General features: G+C 43.9%; 1 protein-coding gene and 1 long non-coding RNA gene across 3 annotated transcripts in view; one reads left to right on the top strand and one right to left on the bottom strand.

Annotated features, from left to right (window-relative positions):
* Nucleotides 1-1,958: 1,958 nt before the first annotated feature.
* On the bottom strand, nt 1,959-5,287 carry LOC120103489 (uncharacterized). 2 transcript variants are annotated; one of them, XR_015622872.1, is made up of 2 exons: nt 5,223-5,287; nt 1,959-3,335 (listed from the first exon to the last, which is right to left on the bottom strand). It is a non-coding gene; the product is annotated as an uncharacterized LOC120103489 (long non-coding RNA). The 2 variants fall into 2 exon arrangements; XR_015622871.1 differs by lacking the exon at nt 1,959-3,335 and adding an exon at nt 3,808-4,750.
* A 271-nt stretch (nt 5,288-5,558) lies between these two features.
* Selenoi (selenoprotein I) overlaps nt 5,559-17,260 on the top strand; it is a 38,199-nt gene continuing 26,497 nt past the window's right edge. The window contains exon 1 of the mRNA NM_001134754.1: nt 5,559-5,712. Coding sequence (NP_001128226.2) covers nt 5,656-5,712 — 57 coding nt within the window. The 5' untranslated portion in view covers nt 5,559-5,655. The remainder of the gene's footprint in view (nt 5,713-17,260) is intronic.

Below are 17,260 nucleotides of genomic sequence, written 5' to 3'. Positions count from 1 at the left end.
TGTCTTCCTTGCTATGTGTCACAACACGAGGCCCAGGAACAGGTTTCTCCCACGTTGCCTTTTCTGGTTACTTCGGATCTTTGTCTTCAGTAGAGTGGGCTGACATGGAGGCAGCAGTGGTGATAGCTGAGGTGGTGGTAATGGAGTCAGGGCAATGCCAGCGCAGACACGGTGGCAGAAGTGGCAATGGCTATGAGAGGGTGCTGAACAGCTCCAGAGAGCAGTTAGATTAGAAACAGTTGGCAACAACTGAAGTGAAAAGGCTTGAGAGCTGAGGAAGATGGGAAGCACAGCAGGGCATGTGGGGTGCACTTACAACCCCAGCACTCAGGAGTCTGCGCAGGATTGAGTTTGAGGCATAACAAGACCTAGGCTAGCCTGAGCTACATGGTGAGCTCTCCCCCCACCAACCTCCCACTAACCTGAGCTACATGGTGAGACCACAACTCAATGCCTTAAGTCTTAAAGCTGTTAAAAAGGCGCCATTAATAGCTAGGAATCCCCAAAACCTTTTTGGACCTGCACCAAAACTTAACATTGGTCACTGTAGGTTTAAGGTTACAGTACCTAAGGTTCCCTGCACAAAAGCCAGGAACAGACTATTTCCTGCTTATTATTGCTTATGGCCATCTCCTGTAGCTCACTGTTGCTTCAAGTTAGGGACAGTGCCAAGAAGGAACTGTACAGGTGTTTCTCTTCATCTGCTTCTGTCTGGGCAAAGGGCCCTCAGCCAGTTGACAACTATCAATTATCAGTCTGGGCCTCTGCTTCCCTTTGAATTGTCACATCACCTGTTTTTTGTTTGAATGGTTACTCACAGTATTGCTTTAGTGTTCAATGTCTGGGGAAACAAAACTGGCCCTCATGTCACTGGGCAGCTGGTGAGTATGGGGAAATCGAACAGCACCACCAACCCAGAGTAGCAGGTGCTAGTCCATGCCGACTCTCAGTACACTTTGCACTGTACGGGGTTATAAATGACCACCCATTTGGGGTTTCCTACACATTCTTATGTAGGAAGATTATTGAAAACTAAAAAGGAGGGGGAAAAAGCCAAGCAGGCAAAAATCCTACTTGAGAAGGTTTATTACAGCCAACATTTCATTTTTAAGAAACAATAAAGAAAATGTCTGTTCAACTCTTTCCAAGTCCCTTCCCGGGCATGCCTTGGTCTTGATTAGAAGCTGGTTTACAGGTCTGCTAATACTGCTCAGCGACAGAGTGCTTGCCTGATGTGTGTGAGGCCCTGGGTCTGACAGCAGCACTGCAACTGTATTGTGTTTTCTAACACCTTATCAAGGTAACTTGTGTGGTCCAGTGAAAACGAATCCAACTTAAAGTACAAGTTTTACTACAGACAAATTGAGTGATTTGGAGACAAAATAAATACATGACTTCTCCCTGTTCTAGTCTGTATGCCTGGGGCAGCCATCTGCTTCTGGTTCAGTGTTGTTAGGGTGGCCTAGTGATCCCGATTGCTCTGAGAATTGGTGGTGCTGGTGGTGTGTGTGTTAGGGTACTGGGGATTGAACACAGAGCCCCTAGCATTTGGGGCTGAGTGCTGTGCCCCAGCCAAGGACTGTCAAACTTATAAGATCTTATTTTTATTATTATATTGTTATTTTTGTGATGGATTAATATTAAAACCAGAGCTTCATGCCTATGAAACATCCACACTCTACCACTGACTTATACCTCAGGCCTATTTTCATTTATTTAAATTAATTCTTAAAACAAACAAACAAGGGGTTGGGGATTTAGCCCTGGGTTCAGTCCTCAGCTCTGGGGGCGGGGAGGAGAACCAAACAAACAAAAAACAAAACAAGGTCTCACATTGTAGCTTAGGCTAGCGTCAAACGTACAATTCTTCTACTTACTTTCCAAAATGCTGGGGTTGCAGGCACGAGCTACCACATCTGGTCTTATTTTTATTGAAAAATGGGAATGAAGCCATCATACCTTTTAAAAACTTTCATGGGAAGATTTTATTCATTTTTATGACTTCAATAACTTTTATTGGTGTTATTAACTATACTAGTTCTTTAACATACCAGCTACTCTCACATATGTGACATATTCTTCCCACATTCTTTCTCCTGACTAAACAGAAACTACAAGAATTAAGTTCTTTTCAAGTTACGTGACAAAGGTAACGTTTTTTCTAGCATGAACTGATATTCTCTGTGACTACCACTCTTTTGTAGTATGTTTGATTTCCCAAGGGCATGAGTTGCATATGTTTGCCTAGTACAAGCAAAGCCTTCGGTTCAGTCTCCATGCTGGAGGGGTGGGGAGGATACAGAAAGGAAGGCAGAAGAGGTAAAGCTCAGTGGATGAGGTGACAGACAGGGAGGCAAGACAACAATAAACCACTCACAGCTAAGGCTTGCTGGGGAGAGATTCAGGGAGCTGAACACCCAGGCAGACATAAGATAGCGCCTGGCTGCTCTGGGTGGCTTTGAGTGTAAAAGCCCCTATGAATGGAGTTCAGAAGAGGAGACAGGACAATGGTTTTTAGAGGCAATTTTGTCTTAACACTTTTCTCTCTCTAGGCATTTTCTAGAGCACAGGAGCTGTGGTTCACAGGACTCTGGTAAGTCATTTCCTAAGCTTGCCTGGTTTTAATCTAACCTCAGAAGGCCACGCCATTTCATACCATCTGTGTAGTAGCTGCGGGTTACACATCTTTCCCAGATGAGTCGATTCCATTTGAGAAGTTAAAGGATAGAGTTTCACTGGATTTCAGAGGTGAAGTAAGATTTTTAGCGAAGTCTAACATCTTTTTTCTTTTTCTTTTTTCTAAAACAGAGACCCTAGCAAGATGGCTCAAAGGATAAAGGCACTTGGGGCCAAGCCTGATAACTTGTTAGATCCCCCAGATTCACAAGTTGGGAAGAGAAAATCAACTGTGGAAAGTTGTCTTCTGACCTGCCCATGCTCCCCCCAACCCCACCAAAATACATGTTATCGATAAAATGAAATAAAATAGAAAACTGGGGCAAAGTGGAATTGAAGTGTTGAAGATCCCTCAGATAACAAGTGTAAGGGGATGAAGTACAGACAAAAGTTCTGTATTCTTTCTGTTTAAGATCTTCTCAGGATTTATAATTGTTTCTACGATGTAACAACCATCCACAAAGGAGAGGCAGAAACTGCAACTACTCCCCTCAGTAAAACTTAAAGCTGTAGGGCTGGAGAGGTGGCTCAGTCGTTAAGAGTGCTCACAGCTATGTAGAGAAGTCCAGGGTTTCTCCTCGGTGCCGATGTCCTGAGGCTTACAATTGCCTGTAACTCCAGCTCCACGGGGACTGGATGCCTCCGGTCTCCTCAGGCACCTAACTCACATACACATACCACACATATAATTAAAGATAACAAGAGTCCTTTAAAAAATTCAAAATTGTTCTTTAAAAAGTATTTCTTAATTGCTTTTGAGGCAGGAGGATCGTGAGTGTAAGCTCAACATTGGCTACAGTGATTCTCATGCCTCAGCTTTCCAGAAAGCTGGGGTTGTAGGGCTGCACCACCACACTCAGCTCTTGGGGGAGCGGGGAGTCACATTGAGTTTCTTCCTTATATCGTGATTAACAACCACAGTTCACTGGGACTAGATGATCCAGGGTGGGGTGGTACCCAAGGGGAGTCCTCAGAGAAGGGTTAGGGGTAACGGGCGAAGGGATTTGTAAGGCTGGGACTGGGAAGAGAGGAGGGAGGGGGGCTGTGATCCGAATGTAAAGTGAATAAAAGAATTAAAATTAAAAAAAGAACTGTAAGCTCACGTACTATTATTAGTTTGTACTCATATAATTTTTTTAAAAATTAATTTTTATTTTACATGTATGGGTGGGTATTTGCCTGTATGTCCCCACATCATGTCCCTTGGAGGCCAGAAGACGTCAGGTCCACTGCAACTGATGGTTGTGAGCCACCGTGTGGGTGCTGGGATTGAACTCAGGATCTCCAGTCACTGCTTTTCATGGCTGAGCCACCTCTCCAGGCCTATCATGTCAGTTTCCAATGTTTTTCCACAAATAGTTAAAATATGTTAAGTATGGTTTGTCTTTTAGATTGAATTGTACAAGGCTCATATTAAAAGAAATTTGATGGGGTTGGATTTAGCTCAGTGGTAGAGCGCTTGCCTAGGAAGCGCAAGGCCCTGGGTTCGCAAGGCCCCAGCTCCAAAAAAAAGAACCAAAAAAAAAAAAAAAAAGAAATTTGATGACAAGATCCTTTTTGTCATATTTATATTGACTAGAAGAAATATATAGCAAAGATTTTATCTTGATTTAATAGGCACTTTATATGCCTCTCATTAAGAATTGTACATTTTAGAGATGGGTGTAGTGGTTCACACTTACAGCCTTAACACTTGATATTGATAATATTGTCATGAATCTGAGGTTAGTCTGGGTTGTATAGTTAGTTCCAGGCTAACTGGGAACTAGTATGAGATCCTGATGACAACCCTGCCCACACTCACCCCGTATAGCCAGACACAGTGCTTGGCATATCCTAGGTCCTAATAAGAATTTGTTAAGTGAATGACTCCAAGGAACATAAGAGATTTCAAATTAATCGCTCTTATTCCAGGGAACTAGGGAGACTGGTGGAATCATTGATGCAGTGTTCTTAATAGGACTATATTTCTAATTGGGTTAACCATTTCCACCAAATAAGTATTTCTGGAGAGGTGATGTAATCTGAATTTCTTCTTGCTGGTACTGGAGAATAAACAACTCCGGGCTTTGTGCTATGGGAAGTGGAGAAAAGGTTGGCGATGATGTATGCAAAGTTCTCTGCATGTAAGGCACTCAATAAAAGTAGCAATTATTATTAAACATTTCCTACTACCTGATACATATTAACCACTGGTGACGTGTTCTTTCTATAGTGCACTGGGCCCTAGTTGTAAAACCACTCCTTGTAAACACAGGGCCCCGTCGAGATTGAGATCAATGGTTTTATGGGGGAATCCAGAAAAGACTTAAGCAATTGGAATTCGCACCGATTGAACCAGTGGAATTTGACGAGGCAGTCCAAGGTACACAACAAGCATCATGGGTCAGAAAGGACATATTTTCAAGTCCCTTTATTGGACCACTCCCAGTCTCCCGTTCGTCCGGCATCATCATTTCAGGATCACGAAGTTCCAGGCGCTCACAGCCCGCCCTGGCACGCACCTGGCTCCGCCCTTCCTCCCGAACTCCCCCGTACACACTCACCCTGGCCACAAAATTAGAGAGCGTCCCACACAGTCACTCAGGGTTCCAATATCAGAGACAAGAACAAAGGCTGCTGGGAAGTTGACCTTTCACCTCTCCTCTTACTTCAGTTCACCTATTTTGACTCTGGCAAATGAAGCGACGAAGACAGTGGGGGGGCGGGACTTGGCGTTGGCTATCCTGTTCCGATTGGGTGAAGGCGGTGCTGGGGGCGGACCGCGTGAGGGGCGGTGTCCCTACCCGCGGGAGCCTCGAGGGCTGCGCTTGCGCACTGGGCGGGCTACGCGTGCGCGGTGGGCGGAGCGCGCCTCTACCTTCTTTACCAGCCCAGGCTTTCCTAACCCTGCACATCGCCGTGCGCTGCTCCTGTTTCCTTACCCTGTCGAGCAGTGTCGCTGCCGCTGCGGAGTGGGCGTTCAGTTTTCGGGTCATCATGGCTGGCTACGAATACGTGAGCCCAGAGCAGCTGGCGGGCTTTGACAAGTATAAGGTAGAGAAGGCGAGCGGGTGGTCGTCCCTCTCCCCCGTGCCCCGGCCGCGCCCTGGCGGCTGAGGGGCCGGCGCGGTCCGTGTCACCTTGTGCCTGCCGCGTGGCGCGCCAGCGGGCGTTGTTGAAGGGGATCCTGGGGAGGCTCGCGGTCGGGGAGCATGGGAGCATCCTAGGCCCGCCGTTCGATCTCGGCACCCCGCGGGAGACTGCCTTTTCCTTAGAGAGTGGGATGAGGGAATTCCTTTCTCTCCTTTTCCTTATTACTTGTCACTGCGGCGGGTTTTCAGCCTTTCCCAGGGAGGATGTCGTTCCCTTTTGATCTTCGTTTGAATGAACTTCCCACATACCTCTAAATGATTACAATTTAAGAGATCTGGATGGTTTTTCAGCGGATGGAAGTGACCTCTCCAGGCCTTAATGCAGATGCACCCCACCCTAAACCTGGAATAAGGCTTTCACTGAAGCTCGTAGCGCTGGCGCTACAGGCTGAGACGTTGTGCACTAGAAGGAACTGTATAGTGCAAAGAGCGCGCGGGCTTTCGAATACATAGAAACCCGATGCCAAAGTCAAGTTTCTCTTTTTGGCTTTGGACGAGTCGTTGAAACCCCATTCAGCCTCTCTCTTAGGCACTTTAGCCTAAGTGTGAGTTTCTGTAGTGCTTAATGTATTGAAAGGGGTTGAAAAGAGTCTGGCAAGGTATAAGCCCCCAGGAAATGCTGGCAGTTTTCATCCAGATTTCGTGTCACCACCAAGGAACTACTGGCCAACCAATCATCTTAACGTGAAATAATGAGATTTAGTGTCTCATCTTTGCTAAATCTTTCCTGAGGGCAATCTGTTCCTTTATGAAATTAGTGTGCATGTCGAGTAGAATGTCCAAATGATGAGCCTGGTTCTGTGGGCCAGCATGGTCGAAGGATACTGCAACAGTGCACAGTAGTCAACCTGCAAACATTTGTGCAATGAATTAATATTTGGAGGGGAGGAGGAGGAAGTCTTCATTTCGTTTAACTGGAATAGAAAAGACCCCAGGAGCTTTAGAAGACCCTAGGATATTCTTCTTTGGAGCAGTGTTGGACCATACCATTTCTTAATTGAGGTGGTGACTTGTCTTAAAACTGTGGCTGGGAAGAAGTTGCAGAGCTCTCTTAGTAACTTGGGTCAGAAGACTGTTAACCCAGATACCTCCTGTGTGTTTGCACCGCCCTCTTGGTTATCTGTGCTGCACAACTGCAAAGATTGGTAGGCAAAATACTTTCTTCGAACTTGAGTGTTGAAATAAAACAGTGGTTTTATTTAGTGAGCCCTGTTTTCCTTACAGTCTTCTCTGACTTTATGTTTTTAGCTAGATAGGAGTCCTATTTTATCAGACATTTCAATATGGTTTTTTCTGTGGCTATCCCTTATCTGACCCAGCTCCGGTGTTTGACAACAGGTTTCCTCTCATCCTGGAAAACAAAGGTCAATTTAGCAAGCGCCCCAGTGCTCACTAAAATAGTTTGTTGATGTTATTCTAGTTCCGAGGAGGCTTTTTTTTTTTTTTTTTTTTTGGAGGCGGGATCCAAAAATCAAATACAAATATATAACCTTAACAACATTCTAGAAGGCTTTTTGCTGGATGCTATACCACATTCATATTAATCCCATAATTAATGCCACATTCAGAGGCACCCAAAGGGAAAAATCTGTGTGGTCAGTTTTGTTGGCACGTGAATTGCACACAGAGATTCTTTCTTTCTCACTGCCTTCTCATTGTGTGGTCTTCAGAGAGTACATGCTTTATAATGAATTAAGACACCACCCCCAAGCATGCAATCAAAATACTTAAAGAGGTCTTTATTCTCGGGTGTGACCTTTTATAACAGAGCAAAAAGATATAGAGGGAAAAAATGATACTCCTTTAACAGCTGGTAGAAAAAATTACTTTTGAACCAATTTAATTTCTTTATTTTTCCCTAGAGGTACATTTGAGAGCTACGTGTGGAAACCTGGCACTTTCGTAGAGTAGCTGCTGAGAGGGGTGCACGTAGAGAGGTAATTAGGTTTCTGTAGTGAGAAAGGGGTGATTTCTAGTACAGAAGAAAGCCTGGGGTGGATTCAATTCAATACTCTCTCTCTTTTTTTTTTTTTTTTTCTTTTTCTTTTTTTCCGGAGCTGGGGACCGAACCCAGGGCCTTGTGTTTGCTAGGCAAGCGCTCTACCACTGAGCTAAATCCCCCAACCCCAATTCAATACTCTCTTAATACTTATGTCTTCTGGTGAAGTGCCTAGCAACAGTCCTATTCAGTAGTTGGTTTAATAATTGCTTGTGTTAGGGCAGGAGCTCTAGATGGGCAGGGCTGATAAGCTGTCTCGTTCAACATAATCAGTGTCTCTACAGCATACTGAGCTGAAGAGCTGCCCAGTAAATACTGAAGGAATGAAAATGGAAAGGAATAGAAGGTATTTTAAGTCAGGTAAAAGGAGCTCTAAGTGGGGGTGCTGGAAGACTTCTTTTGAATGTTCACTTTGAATATGCCGAGAAAATTTAGAAGTGCAGTTGCTCTGCTCTGTTGTTTAATGAGGAGCTCAGACAGTTGTGTTGAAGTGTCCCACCTTTGTGAGGTTTATCGCTCCTCACTATTTTTCCATTTTCCTCTTGTTCATAATGGACAGATACTTATTGCTGAAGGACTCCATGCTTTAATGGGTTGAACTGTTGTGGTTTGCTTAGTCAGACTGAGGGAAGGCATAGTCTTAATTTACAGTGTTGCAGCTTGTGTCACATTGTATCCTTTTGCTTTAGAGGGGAAAGAGTTAAGTACTTTGTTTACTTTCAAGAGTAAGATTTCAGGAACTGGTTTCTGCTGTTGGGTAGTTAATGAATGGGGCTGATGACAACAACCTGATACAGGGATTGTAGCTATTGTGAACTTATTACTGTAACCGTTGAGCTTTAAAGAGAGATTGTATTTACATCTTGATAGTAATTTTTGAGAACCAGAATCCAAACTGGCCTTCTGTCTCACAGGATCATACTGTGTTAAAGGCAAGCATTTATGGAAGATCTGCTTATCAGGCATAGCACTTGGGTTGCAAAATTAAGCTAAGGTGAAATTCCTGACTTCAAAGAGCCTTGTTTGGTGGCAGATAGGGATGAGTAAACAAACCTTTATAATTAGTGAGTGCGGATTGAAGTTCTAGGTGCTGTGGAAAAGGCCAGGAGGCAGGACACACCGATGGGGTGAGAGTGGATGTTATATCTGAGGAAGACTTCCAAGGTGATGGAGGTGAAGGCAAGGCTGGGCTGGAAAAATGAAGCCTGAGTAGAGAATGAAGAGGGAAAAGGCGTGGTGAGATGCAGAGACAGGCCTGAGAGCATTTCTGAGAACCACAAAATAAGGTGTTTGAGTATAATGGTAGTGGTGGCGTGGCCGGTGAGACTGGAGAGGAAGACAGGCTCCTAGCAGAGTGGGAGGAATTTTCGTCTGTGGCCCACATTTATGGGCATTGGAATCATTTGAGGTGTGTGTTGGGGGATTGTTACTCCCCACCAAGTGATTCTGATGCCAGTCAATCAATCAGTCTCTACCCTAGGGAACATTGAAGACCTGAATATTATGGCAGTGGGTCAGAAAAGAGGGAATAGATTCTGTGTGTCTTTCGGTGTGTATCTGTGTTTGTCCCACTGTGCCTGAAACTCATGATCTCTTGCTTCTGTACCCAGAGTGTTAAGATGACAGGCCTGGCACCACCGTGTCCCCCAAGGGAGCAGAGATCCTCTTTCCTCCCCTGTGTCCTTCCCTCTCTCTGACGCGTGATCTGTGGTCCAGCTCCCCGCCAATGTCGGATCTCCCTTGCTCTAGGGTATGGGCATGAGCTGCCATACCTCACAAGGGAGAGGAGAATCTTTTTTTTTTTTTTTTTTCTTTTTTTCCGGGGCTGGGGACCAAACCCAGGGCCTTGCGCTCGCTAGACAAGCGCTCTACCACTGAGCTAAATCCCCAACCCCGAGGAGAATCTGAAGATAGAGGTCATAACTGGAAAACTCATACTGAATTTATCTAGCAAGATACATTTGAATTCGACCCTTACTTGTTTAAAAATTAATCTTTCCCATGAAAGTCCATATTTCTGGATGCTCTTTCAAAAAATTGGGCAATACCACTGTCCTTGAACTTCCTCTTATAATTCAGGGTTAGTAGTGCTTAACTTCTTTTGTTTTTTTTTTTTTTTTTTTCTTTTTTTTGGAGCTGGGGACCAAACCCAGGGCCTTGCGCTTGCTAGGCAAGCGCTCTACCACTGAGCTAAATCCCCAACCCCTTAACTTCTTTTTTTAAAGGTATATGGCTGATGTGATTGCACACATCTGTAATCCAGACCAGCGAGACAAAGGCAGGTTAGTTCCAGTGAGTTAGAGCAAGCCTGATCTACATAGTGAACTCCAGGATAATCAAGAATACATAGTGAAACTCTGTCTTAAAAAGGAAAGTACATGGGTGAGGAAGAGGCAGACACTTCCATGACTCTTAACATTTTTTGAGGTGGTGACAGGAAGATCAAGGGCAGCAAGTTTCAGACCATTCTGGGCACTGTGAGACTTAAGTCTCAGACAACAAGAACACAGTGGGAAAGCCTCCAAAAATCATACATATATACATACATGCATACATGCATACATACATACATACAGTATGTACAGTTTGCTATTTCCCTCCTGCCCATGTATCTCTGTTCATTTGATCTTCTCTATCCCTCATTTAAGACTGACAGAGGGGTTGGGGATTTAGCTCAGTGGTAGAGCGCTTGCCTAGCAACCACAAGGCCCTGGGTTCGGTCCCCAGCTCTGAAAAAAAAAAAAAGAAAAAAAAAAAAAAAAAAAAAAGACTGACAGAACATGGTGACTGAGTAGCCCGGGGTGGTATTGGGGGCAGGGTAAGGCACATAAAAGGTGAAAAGAAGCCCAGGGATGACTCAGGATCTGGTAGGTAGGTCGACTAGGTAGAGGGAGCTTGCTGCCATGTGAGGCAGGGTTTGTGAAGCACCATATTGTAATATTGTAAAGTTCTTTTTAAAATTTCCCCCTTTTATGTATGTCTCTCTCTCTCCCTCCCTCCCTCCCTTTTCCCCCCCCAAACCCCCCGTGTGTGTCTGTGTGTCTGTGTGTAATGGGGTCTCTTGGAGACCAATCTAGTTCAAAATCGTAGGTAGCTGAGGATGCCCTGGAATACCTGGTCTTTCTGCTTGCCCCTCCCAAGTGCTCAGAGAACAGCCCCATGACGTTATAGTAACTCTTTGGGTTGGGCGTTTCTTGTTGGATGAAAGTATAGTCTGTGGTTTAGGAGAAAAAAAACAAAACAAAACTTCTTGTTCCAAAGAACTCTCAAGATGGACATTGTAACACATGCCTAAAATCTCAGTACTCCAAAGGCAAAGACAGAATTAGCAAGAATTTGAGGCCAGCCTAGGCTACATAGGAAGACATTGTCTCAAAAACAAAACAAAACAAACAAAAAAAAAAAAAAACAAAACAAGGAAACAGAACACCAACTATAGTTTATGAATGAGTTGTCCTCTGGTAGAGGCAGTTTCTGTAATTTCAAAGACTGGGGTGTTTCCTGAGCCTCAGTAGAAATAATATGGGAAATTATTGACTTTTGGTTTCCATTTATTGGGACTGCAGACTGGCCACAGTATAATCTTACATGTAAATACAGCATATCTAGCTGTCAGCTGTCACTCAAGAATGACCCATCAGCAGTGCTACCTTAGTTGCCTTGATAGAGTTATTCCTAGTGAGTACAGTGGTAAGCCTTGGAGATACTCTAGGAGTTTTAGGTAAAGATATACAGTGCCAAGTGTGACAAGGCATCCATGTGACTGCAGCACTCAGAAGGCTGGGGCTGGGATTTAAAGCCACCAAGACAACATGACAAGACCATGTCTCAAGTTTAGTCATTGCCTTTTCCCTTCCTTCCTCTCTCCCTCCTTCCTCCTTTGCCTTTCAAATGTCTCTTGAGTTATAGCCTGAAGTTAGAAGAGAAAGGAGTCCTGAAGAAACAAAAGGAGGTAGATGGGGAAATTCTGTCTGAGCAGGGGAGAGACGTTCAGGAGAGGGAGAGTTGCATGTATTCAAGTGCTGTGTGGAGGAAACACCCAGGGCTCTACCACAGTACTGTGGGTTGAAATCTGATACCAGACAGTTGGATTTGGAGTTTGTGTTCCTCATGCCATGCCACCTCTTAAACCTTGCAACAAAGTGTAAGCTGTTCCTTATTGGTACTGGTTCTTATGTACAAATCTGTAAGACTGGAGTAACCTTTAGTAATGTGCTTTACTGGATATATGTATCTAATGGTTTGCAGATGAGAAAGTGGACGTGGAAACCAGAGCTGGCACCGGTGGGCTTTGTGCTAGGATTGCTTTTAGTTGAGTCTTGTAGTCCCCTCATATGTGCAGGGGATATAATCCAGACGCTTAGTGGATACCTGAACCTTGAGGTAACAGAACTTCGTTTGTCATGTAATTTTACTAGAGATACAAGCAAGCCTATGATAAAGTTTAATTTGTAACTTAGGCACAGCAAGCAATTAATAACAGTAGCAGTATATTCTAATAAAGTTCCACTAACATGGTCTCTCTTGATTTTTGCCAAAATACTTACTCTAGCCTTCTGGTGACCACATGGCTTACAGTGGCTAGTGGTGAGCCGCGTGAGGTGAGTGACAGGCACTGGGGAAGGAGATTTGAACAGAAACAGTGTGACTCCTTGGCCCCTACTGAATGACTGATGGGTGGTAGTCTGTAAGACGTGGATGTGCAGGACAATGGGACAGTCATGTCTCTACCTTGCTGGGCAGGGACAGGATTTCATTGATACTCTGAACAGCATTAAGTTTTAAAACTTAAGAATTGTTTATTTCTTGAGTTTTTCATTTAATATTCTCTACAGTTGACTGAAGACACAGAAAGGGAAACTGGATAAAAGGGACATTTCATTCACAGCTCTGAGAATGAAAATGTTTTTATTAAACAGTTTGGGGAGTGATGTTTAAGTAAAAAGTACACACATCCTGTTGTGTGTGATCACGGTCAGGTGGTCTGAGCTCTAGCTTTTCTTATCTGTGAGATCCATAGGTTTTACCTCACAGGATTGTTTTCAAAGTTGAATGAGTTAATATTTGCCAAGTGCCCAGTGTGTAGTGCTTAATGTTAGGTAAATGAAGAATAAAACCTGCTGTTCACGTGTCCCTGCTTATAGCATTAAGGAGGATATAACATACAGACACACCCTCTCATCCCACCCTGACGGTACACCAGATAACATTTATGTGTCGCCACACCCAGCTTTCTTATATGGGTGCTGGAAATGCAACTCAGGTCCTTGTGCACTTTATAAACTGAAGTATAATTCCAATCCCAGGACAAATATACTGAAGCACGGTAGCACATTCCTTTAATTCAGTACTTGGTAGGCAGAGGCAGGATGATCTCAGCAGGAGCTCAGCTTAGGGGACATGATCCTGTTTAAAAGCCCAAGGTCCCAAGCTTCACCCACACCTCTTTGTGCTTGTTCGTTAGTTTTTGTCAACTTGACACAAAACTAGAGTCATCTAGGAAGAGGTAGCCTCAGTTGGGAAAACATTTCATCCAGTTGGCCTGTAGGCAAAGATCTCTAGGGCATTTTCCTGATTACTGATGGATGTGGAAGGGCTCAGCCCGTTTCCTAGGTGCTGGGATGATAGGCATCTGGTTTTATAGATATAATACAACAGGCAGTATTAAGTTTAGAGGTCTGGTAGGGTGGGGACACCCTCAGGGAGGTGGCTGGGGGAAAGAGAGGTATGGGATGTGGAACAGTTGGAGGGTGGACTGGGAAGGGAATAAAATCTGGAGTGTAAAAAAGCGTAAGAGAGAACAGGACAATAAACTCCACAGAATCAACAACAACAACAAAGAATCTTCAAGAATACAAAGGGGCCTTATGTATTTATCATATGCTTGATATGATATGATATGATATGATATGATATGATATGATAATTCAACAAGTAATTCTGTTCCTTTACTGAGGTGGACTTGTCATTGTGGCTGCACGTCTCTCCTGACTGTGATCCTCCAGTCTGCTCTGACTTGCTAGCAGATATAAAATGGCTGTACTCACTGAAGTGAGATTTTTGAGTCATATCTGTGGGTGTGGTCCTTAAAGTCTCATAGTCATAAAAAACACGTAAGAATCTTAATAACCTCCTCCTCCCCCTCTTAAGATGCGTTTGAAGTGGAGTTAGTATTTCCCATCTTAGTTGTGGCACAGTGTTTGCTTTCTTGCATTTAGTAGCTTTCTAATGGATACTTAATGATTTATTTTTATAAACCTTATTATACTTTGCTTTTTTGTCTGTGTTGACCACAAAATTCCTGACAGTGGCTTATCGTTCAGCTCAGGAAACCCTTCAGAAGGGCTTGTTAGTCGGCCGATTCTGGCCAGATGTGCTGGTGCACACCTTGAGTCCCTGGTCCCACTCCCGGGATGTCGATGCTGTGGGTTTGATGGGTGCTAATAATTTGGGTCCAGTTTGAGACCCACACTGCCCTGCATCAAAGAAATACTCAATTCTAGTATAAGAAATGGATATGAAAGAGAAGTTATCTTACTCTAATGTGCATATATTAGCTTTTAAGCTTCAAATAGCTGTCATTTTTCTTTCTTTCTCTTTCCCTTGTGGTGTTGAAGGCCGCACTCAGCAAGTGCTCTGCTGCTGCTCTACATCCCCAGCTCTGTTGTTTCTAAGGTTGCCCAGGCTGGCCTCTTACTAGAGATCTTTCTGCCTGTGCCTCCCAAGCACTGAGAGTGCCACCAGACTTCTCAAGCTCCCAAGGTGGTTGAGGAAATTCATGAAGATAGAAGTTCAGATTCCCAGAACTCAAATAAGAAAGCTGGGCATGGCCACACCTGATTGTCACCCTAGTATCAGGGGGCAGAGATAGATGGGTCCCTGGGGCTCACCAGCCATCCATCTTTAGCCTAGCCTGTGAGCCAGGTTCCTGCAGAGACTATCTCAAGACAACAAAGGTGGGTGATGGCTCCAGAGGCATAGGGTCAGAGGTTGACCTCTGACTTCTGGCTTTTACACTTGTGCTCTGTGATACATCTTAGGAAAAATAGTGACATCTATCATCCTTGCTGTGTTCTGTTAGTTAGAAGCAGCCCAAGGTTCTATCCTCAGGGAAGCAGAATGAACCAAAAAAGAGATAGAAAGCTGTAACTCACTGGGACTTACCCTGAGATTTGTGTTCTGAACACAGGGAGAGAAAAATCTATGCCGGGAGAGCTTGCAGTTTTAGTGCACCAACTAGGACAGTGGTTCTCAACTTCCCCAATGCTGTAACCCTTTATATAGTTTGTCACATCGTGGTGACTCCAACTATACAATTAAGTTATTTTTGTTGCTACTTCATAACTGTAATTTTGCTACTGTTATGAATTGTAATGTAAATGTCTGATAGGCAGGATATCTGATATGCAGTCATTCACTCCCAAAGGGGTTGCAGCTCACTAGTTGAGAATTGCTGATCTAGAAGTTAATGGTCATGTCAGGACAGTATAGTCTGGCTTAAAGCAAAGTGATCAGTTTCATTAGAGTGTTCTAAGATAACTTAGTCTTATTGGACTTATGATTTATAACTTAGACCTTCCCATTTGTTAGCTGTGCTAATCGGAATTTTATAGCCTCCTATCTGTAAGATTGGGACAGATAATCCTTACTGCAGGGCAGTCAGGGCAGCAGGGTTTGAAGCAGTTGCTCACCTCAGACCGATACCCAGGAAAAGAAGAAGTTTAAGTGCTGTTCTGCTCCCGAGGCCGCTGGCTTTCTCTGCTCTGCGTAGAGTTCAGGATTCCCTGCCCAGGATGTTTTCCCACCTTAGGTAACAGAAAACCCACGTGTTTAGAGTGAGGCCCAGGGGATTCTAGCTTTCTGTCACACGGCAATTAACATTATTATATCACTTTACAGTATTCGCTCACGGGATAATGAGGTCATCTTCCAGTGAATGCAAAGAGTAAAACACATTTGCTTGTTCATGTGTGCAGACTTTACATGTGTTTATTGCACGCCTACTGTGCTGGAAGTATAAAGGATCAAATTTAGAAACTTCTGTGCTGTCAACCTTTTTTGTTCTATTCAGGCACTGAGTCCCAAGTTTGTATATGGAAAGCAGCTCTTTGAATTTCTTTTGAAGAATAGTTTTTAACAATTAGGACCATTTGTATTATATGCTATGCTTAAGTGATGGAAGTAATAATTTTAATTTAAACAGAAATCTAATTATGAACTATCTTGCTTTTTACCCTTTGGGCATGGTGGGGCACACCTTCAATCCCAGCACTTAGGAGGAAGAGGTAGACGGATTTCTGTGAGTTGAGGCCAGCCTGGTCTACAGAGAGTTCTAGGACAGCCAAGGGTGATTACACAGAGAAACCCTGTCTTGAAAAACAAACAAACAAACAAAGCAGCATGGGCAATTTTGAGTTCAGAAATCTTGGAATTATTATGAGTTTGCTTACATCTAAAATGGTAACAGCAGTAAATACGGTTCATAAACCGCCACTCATATATGTAAGTCACATTTTATGGATTCTCACAAATAAGCTAGTACATGTTTTGTTTTTAAGGAAGGGTTTCTCACTGTGTAGCTCAGACTGGTCTAGGCTTGTGATCCTTCTACGTTGGCCTCCCGAGCACTAGGGATTACAGATGTGAGTCACTGTACCTAATTTTAAATGTGCTTTACAATATGATGTTTATATATCAGCTCGGTAAGCAGGGGTCTTTTGTTAAATGTAATTCCTAGTAAGATAATGCACAAGAGATCAGAGGGCATCTTGGAGATGTTGGACATCTGTGTTCTTGTTTTCTCTTTCCCCTCTCTCCCTCCCCCCCACCTCCTGGTCTCTTTTTTCCTCCCCCATCATGGGGATTCCAGGGATCAAACCTGTAGTCAGGCTTAGTGGCGAGTACCTCACCCTGCTGAACCAGCACCATCTCCCAGGATCTCTTCTCCCTCCTAGGGTGTGAACAATATACAGACACAGATCTTAAGTGTGTAAGTTCATGAGTCTTTTTTTTTTAAAGATTTATTTATTATATATAAGTACACTGTCTTCAAACATACCAGAAGAGGGCGTCCGATCTCATTACAGATGGTTGTGAGCCACCATGTGGTTGCTGGGATTTGAACTCAGGACCTCTGGAAGAGCAGTCAGTGCTCTTAACCACTGAGCCATCTCTCCAACCCAAGTTCATGAGTCTTAAACAGTGATCCAAAATGATCTCTATTCCTCTCACCAAACTACTATTATGACTTCTTTTAAAAATATTTAGTGTTGATTATTTGTATATGCCCGTGCCTATGCGTGAGAGAGCACAGGCATTGGATCGCCTGGAACTTGAGTTGCAGGTGGTCGTGGATCACTTGATGAGGGTGTTGGGACCCAAACTCTTGTCCTCTGCAAGAGCAATACATGCTTTTAACCATGGAGCCATCTCTCTAGCCTGTGGCCTCTTT

The sequence above is a fragment of the Rattus norvegicus genome, chromosome 6 (genome assembly GCF_021556685.1).
Source record: "Rattus norvegicus strain SHRSP/BbbUtx chromosome 6, alternate assembly SHRSP_T2T, whole genome shotgun sequence".
In the NCBI taxonomy this organism is placed as follows: Eukaryota; Metazoa; Chordata; class Mammalia; order Rodentia; family Muridae; genus Rattus; species Rattus norvegicus.
Note: the sequence above shows the minus strand (reverse complement) of the source record. Positions and strands in the feature narration are given on the sequence as shown.